Here is an 8,036-nt window from a genome sequence, read left to right as displayed (position 1 = left end):
TTAGCAATTTTAAAATAAAATAAACAATTCTGGTCACAGCTTCAAGACTGTGATACTCTCTTTTTGGGGGTTTTGACTCTTTGTCAGACAAAAGATGGATACTGGAGTTCAATAAGATAACTTGGGCTCATTTATTTTCTGATATAAAATAGAGTTAGCTACCAAACAGGTCTTTCCTCCTGAGTAGTCCCCTCACTTGACTGCTTATTTCACTCACTACAGGGGTCAGACTGGTGATGAGACTCTTGGAGCCCACATATAAATACAGTGTGTGAGGGAATGCTTATAAAAAATAAAACACCATACAGTTATTATGGTCCTCTGGCTTAAACACATTCATCTACAATAACAAAACACAATTCAGAGTAGAGCCCGACAGATATACTGTGTCGGCAGGTCGATATTATGCATTTCCCAAGCTATCGGTATTTATAATGGACGATTCTTTTAAAAATTAATACATCAGATTAATTTATAATGACAAAATGATTCTAATAAATGAATATTTAAAAAAATTAAAAAAACGGACTGTCAACCATATTATGATTGTTATGTTATACAACGTCCCCGTTAGCATAGTCTGTCCACCAGAGGACGCTCTACAACGTCCCCGTTAGTGATGGCGTTGCATAGTCTGTCCACCAGAGGACGCTCTACAACGTCCCCGTTAGTGATGGCGTTGCATAGTCTGTCCACCAGAGGACGCTTACAACGTCCCCGTTAGTGATGGCGTTGCATAGTCTGTCCACCGGGACGCTCTACAACGTCCCCGTTAGTGATGGCGTTGCATAGTCTGTCCACCAGAGGACGCTCTACACGTCCCCGTTAGTGATGGCGTTGCATAGTCTGTCCCCAGAGACGCTCTACAACGTCCCCGGTAGTGATGGCGTTGCATAGTCTGTCCACCAGAGGACGCTCTACAACGTCCCTGATTGCAACACTGATTTTTTTTAACTCATGTGTCAGTTCAAAAAAGGACTTTAAGTTTCATATCTTAAGTTTGTATTTTTATACAAACTTTAGACATCAGAACTTTAATATATTTTGATGTTCTGTTGTGACAATAAAACAATTTATCATATTCATTTTAGTAAGAACTCAAATAACTAATGTTAGGGAAATCTGAATAGTAATGCATTTCTGGATTTTGTTTTTAATATATATATATGTCGATATATCGGCATATCGGATTTTTGAATACCATATTGGTATTGGCCTTAAAAATCCTTTATTGGTCGGGCTCTATGCCAGAGCATGAGGGGAAAGTGGCCTCAGGGGAGTAACGTTAGAACTGCTCCCACATAACAGAACCTGAATGACAGCTCACCTTTTAAATGGATCAGCTATCTAACTAGAATGACTTTACTAAGTCCTCACCAGATTCCTGGAGCAGTCTGAACACGCAGCTCGTCGTTCTGTTGGCAATGGCAGCCTTGCCCTCCATCTGGTCTTTCCTCACGGCATTCCCAGCCGTGATCTGGTCTTTAGACTGGACCAGAACCAGTCCGGCCTCATCCACGAGCTCAAAAATCTGCTTCGTCTTTCCCTCACTTAGCTTCTTGCCGAGCTTTAACTCTAAAAAAAAAAACACATACAAGAAAGTTAAATTAAACGCTGCAGCTGCAACATGCGCTTTGACATTCATTCATTGTTGTACTGTACCTGATGTGGAGGCCATGGCGGTCTTCTTTACCAACGGACAGTCCTGAAACCCCAAAAACGGAACGTTAAAAAGTTGCAAGACTTAGAGGGAGCGACGGCGTGCAGGATGGAGAAGAGGGAAATGGAGCCTGTCTTGCGTGCTCTGATAACCAATCACATCCTTTAAACTCATCGAGCCAGCCAATCACAGCAGCGCATCGTTCACCACGTGAGGTGAAGACGCTCCAAGTCCCAACTCCAAATATTTGCAACAAGAAGTTTGTGCGCAGTTTATCCACTAAACTGCATGCAATTTCTCACGACGAGAAGATCGATTCAACTGAATCAAGAGAAAACAATTGGGCCGCTCGACCGAATCGATTAAAACGACTTAGATAAGTTGTTGTCCTCCTTGTCAAATACCACGTGTTTCGCCAGTTCAATAAGTTTGATAAAGATGCGTTCTGATTATGTCATATCAGTTATAGTGGCGTGTCGGGTTTGTTAAAGCTGCACACTTCTTAACAATGTCAGCTGAGTTTATGTTGTCTTAACGAGTCGCGTGCTAGTGACTTCCAGCTTTCTGCACGTGCTCGGTAACCAGGCACGGTACTGTCAGCCGGGCTAACGGAGGACAGAGACAGACAGCGGCGGGATGGAGTTCGAGGCGTCCGGTATCGGGGAGGAGTGCGGTGTTTTCGGGTGTGTGGCTGCCGGAGAGTGGCCCACCCAGCTGGAGGTGGCTCAGGTCTTAACCCTGGGACTCGTGGCGTTACAACACAGGTAAGTTACGGAAAGTGTGTGTACGCTTGTAACGTGAGTGTTTTTTTGTTTTTTTTTATCACAAATAACGGATAAAGATCAGGTTATCGTCAGAAAGTGTCCAAAGACCAACCCTCTTTCTAAAAACTTGTCATTTTGGGCTTAAACGGTTTAGCTAGCTTATCTACTCAAACTGAAGAGGAGACATGGAATTGTAGCTAACCACACTTGGGAACTACAGGGGGGAAAAAAACAAGTAGGCGTTACATTTCTAAAGAAAACCACGCTTAAGTTCCACCAGCCTCGTAATTCTGCAAGCCTGGTCGGCTAAAGTTGTCAAATTTTAACGTGAAACGCCAGAGTTACGCCAGAGTTACACCGTACACACCGGGAAAGGTCAAGGTGTCCACCGGCCACGAACTATGGCTGCATTCCCTGCTAACTTTACTTGGATAAGAAGAGGGCACCGAGCAGGGGCGGTTCTATAAAGGGTCTAAAATCGTCAATGGCACCGAATCAAGCGTGAACGAATTGAAGAAATTAATTTTCGTAAATGTCACCATAAACTAAATACTGACTTAACAGATTCAGTCTCAAATATTACAATATAATATGTATGTGGTACCGAGCAGGGGCGATTCAGACCTATTGGTGGGCTCAGCCCCTAATGAGAATGTGGACCCAAACTCTCACAATAAGCACCAAAATTAATTTAAATCACATTTTTTTAAATATAACTTTAAGGGGGCTGGATGAAATTAGGGGGGTTTGAGCCCACCTAAAAAGGCTCTAAAATTACCCATTAGAGGTGCAAATGTCTGAATTAATAAATGTATTTTAAATGTCAAAGGGCCCAATATCATATTTATGTAATTGATTTGCTGTTTATTTTTGACCCATGGTCCAAAAACCAATTGATGAGTAGTAATTGATAAAATTTCTGTCGTTAAACTAATTGATTAATGGACTTGCAGCTTTAAAAGATGACACAAAGGCCCCTAAAAGGAAGAAATAATAAGATGTAGCCTATATAATCTGTGAGTTTACAACATTTCTTCCAGCACAGCAGTCTTTTCTGGATGTCTACAGCCTGTTTAAGAATGATTTCTCAATTTACTTTGGTTGCATAATTGGATGTCATGAGATTAGTAGGTAGTACCTCTTTCTCTGGGGATGGATTGGAGAAGGCTATTGAACAGACTGAATTGATCTTCATTATCGGGATGTTATCCTGCTCTTCTTTACACTGGGCCTCCACGTTATCCAAGCCAGTGTCCAGTTTTTTTACCGGTGCCTGGAGTGTAGGGTCTGAAAAAGGCAGATTTAAAATGATTATATTACATTACCCGTACGCTGTTATTAGGGAAACACTATGCTACATCTTCATGGGTGAGCAAAGTCTCTTTTTCTCTTGGTCTGACAGGGAATATCCTCATGAGTTGTGGCTCTTGTTAGCACTTAACAACCGTGCCTTTATCCATTATTTCATTATGAGGCTCATGGGACTGAGTCACAAATTGCAGGCTTTTTGGGGACATCATGTGAGGGACATAGCAAGTGATTACAGAGGGAGAAACATTTCAAACCTTGATCCACAGCTTTCCTCTTCATTCTTCTACTTGCCGAATACATCTCCTCTCTCTTCACTTGTGTTTCAGAGGAGCCTGCGAACAACAATCACAGTTACAAGACAACAGGCCGTTCTTTAAAAGCGTAAAGAAGTGTTTACATTCTTGCTTTTGGAAAAGGTTGAAAAATATAAATCACAATTTTTTTGGGGTGCTTAGAACTGATATCCCGATTCTCTGCCATGATTTGTTTGGACCATGACAAAACAAAACAAATTGGCAGTATCAAACAAATTTTTTTTTTTTTTGGCCCCTATAGCAAATTGACCAAGCCTGTTAACCGATAGGCTTCAATGACAAGATGGGAGAGCATCGCAGCGCTTGGGAGCGCTTTTACACCTATTTTATACAGTCTATGTTTAAAACTCACTGAAGAAAGTAGTTGCGTTTGTGATGAAGTCGGCTCGTAAAATTAAATGAGAATCAAAGTCATTAAAAAAACACAACTTAAATCAAAGTTAATTAAAAATTAAATAGTGAACCGGGTGAATCAAGATCTCTGTTATAACAATTAATCGTGCAGGCCTAGTTCCTATGTAGCTTATTTCAAGGGTAGTTTGCCTAAATTATAGCGGTGGGGAAAAAAATGTATACAGCATAGTATTGCGATATTTTCAGTGGCAATACTGTATAGATACACGGGCGCCAAGTATCGATCTTTTGTTATATATGTGTTGGTCAGTTTGTCCCATTTTGCGGCAATAAAATTGAAGTGATATGAGCAAACAGTGAAATTTTAGGTAAAACAAATGTTGACAAAGTTTCCTTTTGGGGACGTCATTTGAAATTGGGAAAAAATAGAAGTTGGAAAAAAGGTTATAAATTGCAACATATTGCGGAATATTGCAATACGTTTAAAATCGCAAAAATAATGTGTCGTGGCATAAGTATTGTGATGATAGTGTATCAGGAGGCGTCTGTCTGGTAATTCCCACCCCAACTAAATTACAAATTACTGGAACCATGCAGATAGTTTAGCTTCGATTTGTCCAGATTTTTTCTACTTCTTTCCCAGTGCATGCACTTTAATAATTATAAGATAATCTCTCATTAAAAGCCAGTCCACAGCGAGGTCAGTGAACAAAATATTCCTTGGTAATTTGGTTGAACCGACTCTTTTAAAATGTCGATCATTGCTTGAAGTTTGGGAGATCATAATTTAAAGTGATAGTAGTAACATTTGAATTTTGTACATGTGAGTCATAGGCATAAGCGATGCTATGGATCTATATCTCTGTATGTTTCTTGACTGGATTTTGGTAATAGTTGTAGAAAGCTACATGTGAATTGTTTTCATCAAACACCGGCCCACTACCCATGAATGAATACTGACACTGGGCTCACTCATTAATCTGTGCTGTTGATCCATGCGAAGCTCCTGGACCGCATGCAGCCTCGGATCTTCGTTTTTTGGCGTACCATCGAGGCAAATAGATAAGACAGAATCCGAGCTACAAGTTCGGTCCTCAGTTGCTTCTGTCATTGTGGCCGCTGTGTTCATCTTTGTCAAATAGACATCGTCGTGATCGTTCTCCTCGCAGCCCTCCAACATGGTAAGTCTGCCTAAATCGGCTTGGTGGTCTGCAGCTCCCGTGTCATGTGGCGAGCCATTGGTTGTGCGATTCATAATGGCGTCCACCTCATCGTAGAACCTCATAAGGCGCCTCGGGTCGGCTTCATCACTCTTTCCTCTCTGAAGCGAGCGGTAGAGGTACTTGAGGTTTTTGTACTTGGTGTGGCACTGCTTCCAGTCCCGTTCGATGCCTTGCTGCATTAGCCTGTTGGAGATCTGGACGAAGATGTCTCTCTTTCTAGTCGAGCTCTCCAACTGCCTGCACACGCGCTCATCGGACCAGACTCGAATCAGCGCTCGCACCTCCTGGTCGCTCCAGTTCCGGCCCGTGTCCGACACCATGACCACGTGGAACTGGTCGGCGCTGGGTGGATCTGTGACTGTTAAATGGGCATCTGGAATGAATAGCAAACAAATTAGGGGAAAGAAAGTATTACATATAATGTAGGTGCACTGGTTATTCAAGTGGCGTACCTGCTCCTCTCCATTTTGCTTCCATGTCTCCGTCCATATCGTAGTCATCGCTGTTATCATCTGGAAATTTAAAAAATAAAAAAGTAGAGATGTATTGTTCTTTTTAGCCTTTGTATACAAAACTACTATGCGCACTGCAGACTGAATACATACCATCATCTATTTCAATGACAACCTCGCTCTCTGAGGCTGGCGTCTGAAGCCTCCCTGCCCCCGCTTCTTCATCATACAGCCTCTTCTGCATCTCCAAGGCCCCGTTTTCCAGTCCGCGGTCCAGCAGAATGGCTTCCACCTCATCGAAGAACTTCATGTACTTTCCCGGGCTTCCTGCGCCGCTGCCTCCAACCGCGTGAGCGCTTTTCGCCGTCTTGTAGTCGTATTTCAAGTTCTTGTATTTGGTTCGACATTGTTTCCAGTTGCGTATCACCCCGAAGTTCCTTTGCATCTGGCGGGCCATCTCTTGGAAGATGGATTTGTTGCGCAGTGTGCACTTCAGGCGCTCTCGAACGCGCCGGTCAGCCCAGACACACAACAGGGCTCTCACCTCGTCGTCGGTCCAGTGGCGGCCCCCCTCCTCAGCCCCACTCGCAGTGTAAGGAAGAGCCCGATGGGTCAGAGCCTTGATACCTGTACACACATGCACATGCTGTTGTTACCTTTGGCTCAATTTTGATTGGGAAAATAAGTCAGAGCTTGTGAAAAGTTTTTTTTTTTAATCTGACTTTTTCAGACTGTTTTAAAATGTTAAATCAGGCAAAACTACTGCTTAAAAAAAGTTTCTATTTCAGTTTGAAGCTTAAACTAGTTTGACTGGCATGCTTGTTTATCTCCTGATCTGTCGGTTGATTAAATACTAAAATGTGTTGAGCGTTGCCATGATCATCAGCGCTAAACCCCTCGGGGTTGAACCTACATTTACCTTCCTGCTTTGGGATAGGGACTGAGGAAGGGTAGCTTCCTCTTTTGCCAACATCTTCCACCTCTTCCTCCCAGCTCTCCCCTGGCCTTCCATCCACGGCTGGGCTGTAGTTTGCAGAAGGGCCTGCTGCCGCGTCTGGCTTCCTGCTCCTGAGTCCCAGGCTCCTGCACTTGGCCTGACACTCCCACCAGCTGCGCACAACACTGAGCCTCCTCAGACGCTCTGAGATCAACTCAAATGTGGTTCTGCTCTCAGCTACGTGCTGAGCTCCCACCTCGTCCCACGCTGACATGAGAGCCAGCACCTCTGCCTCCCCCCACTGCCTCTCCACCGAGCCTTTTTCCTCTGCCACCTCCCTATCACCTCCTCTTTGTCTCTCTGCTCCTCTCTCCATGTTGGAGCTGACCTGGAAACGCTTTCTTTTCCCCAATCCGTCTGTCTCTGCTGCCCGGTTCCCTAGGCAACCAGGCGGTTAAGCCTGAAAGCAACGCCTCCATGCTGAAAAGCAGCCTCACCACTGGCTTAAGCTGTGTGCCGAGTGGGAGGGGCCAACTGTAATCCGAGAAGCAGCTTGATACACAGGCTGAAACTGCAGCAAGACGACTCTCCGTATATGGCAGAGAAGCAGACGTTTGTGGGTGGTTTTTTTTGCAGCTTCTCCTTCCTGTTTCATTTTACTTTTAACGAAAAAAAAAAAAACAGTTTGGTTTGCCCGAGGCTCATATCCAGCTTTGACTATTGCACAAGTTTTGTCACGTTTAGTCCTGCAGGAAAAAGACTGAAAAATCATCCAATATAAAACTCACTTCCCACTGATCTATATTACACTGTTAGAATTTACATGTGATTGCTTGTGTCTACTCAGGGGTCAGGAAAGTGCTGGGATTGTCACAAGTAATGGAGCCAGTCCACCCACGTACACAACCCACAAGGTAACATTAGTCTCGAATAGAAGCCCCTTGTACTTTTCAGACTGAAGCAGAGTTTGACTCGCACTGTGCAAATACAGGAAACATTTTCACTCCTTTTTTTTTTTTTT

The 8,036-nt window shown here is 43.5% G+C and overlaps 2 protein-coding genes across 4 annotated transcripts in view; one reads left to right on the top strand and one right to left on the bottom strand.

The window, feature by feature from the left end:
* The window catches only part of paics (phosphoribosylaminoimidazole carboxylase, phosphoribosylaminoimidazole succinocarboxamide synthetase), a 15,012-nt gene extending 7,511 nt beyond the window's left edge, over positions 1-7,501 (bottom strand). Inside the window, exons 1-8 of one of the 2 annotated variants that reach the window (XM_032525960.1) lie at positions 6,992-7,501; positions 6,232-6,705; positions 6,079-6,138; positions 5,376-5,999; positions 3,990-4,067; positions 3,563-3,711; positions 1,663-1,705; positions 1,378-1,575 (exon numbers count right to left, since the gene is read on the bottom strand). In XM_032525960.1, the coding sequence (XP_032381851.1) occupies positions 1,378-1,575; positions 1,663-1,705; positions 3,563-3,711; positions 3,990-4,067; positions 5,376-5,999; positions 6,079-6,138; positions 6,232-6,705; positions 6,992-7,391 (2,026 nt within the window). In that variant the 5' untranslated portion in view covers positions 7,392-7,501. The remainder of the gene's footprint in view (positions 1-1,377; positions 1,576-1,662; positions 1,706-3,562; positions 3,712-3,989; positions 4,068-5,375; positions 6,000-6,078; positions 6,139-6,231; positions 6,706-6,991) is intronic. The other variant, XM_032525961.1, reaches the window with a different exon arrangement.
* The window catches only part of ppat (phosphoribosyl pyrophosphate amidotransferase), a 9,264-nt gene continuing 3,105 nt past the window's right edge, over positions 1,878-8,036 (top strand). The window contains exons 1-2 of one of the 2 annotated variants that reach the window (XM_032526015.1): positions 1,878-2,424; positions 7,863-7,929. In XM_032526015.1, the coding sequence (XP_032381906.1) occupies positions 2,297-2,424; positions 7,863-7,929 (195 nt within the window). In that variant the 5' untranslated portion in view covers positions 1,878-2,296. The remainder of the gene's footprint in view (positions 2,425-7,862; positions 7,930-8,036) is intronic. The other variant, XM_032526014.1, reaches the window with a different exon arrangement.

Source organism: Etheostoma spectabile, chromosome 9 (genome assembly GCF_008692095.1).
Source record: "Etheostoma spectabile isolate EspeVRDwgs_2016 chromosome 9, UIUC_Espe_1.0, whole genome shotgun sequence".
Lineage (NCBI taxonomy): Eukaryota > Metazoa > Chordata > Actinopteri > Perciformes > Percidae > Etheostoma > Etheostoma spectabile.
This window is presented reverse-complemented; position numbering and strand designations above follow the sequence as displayed.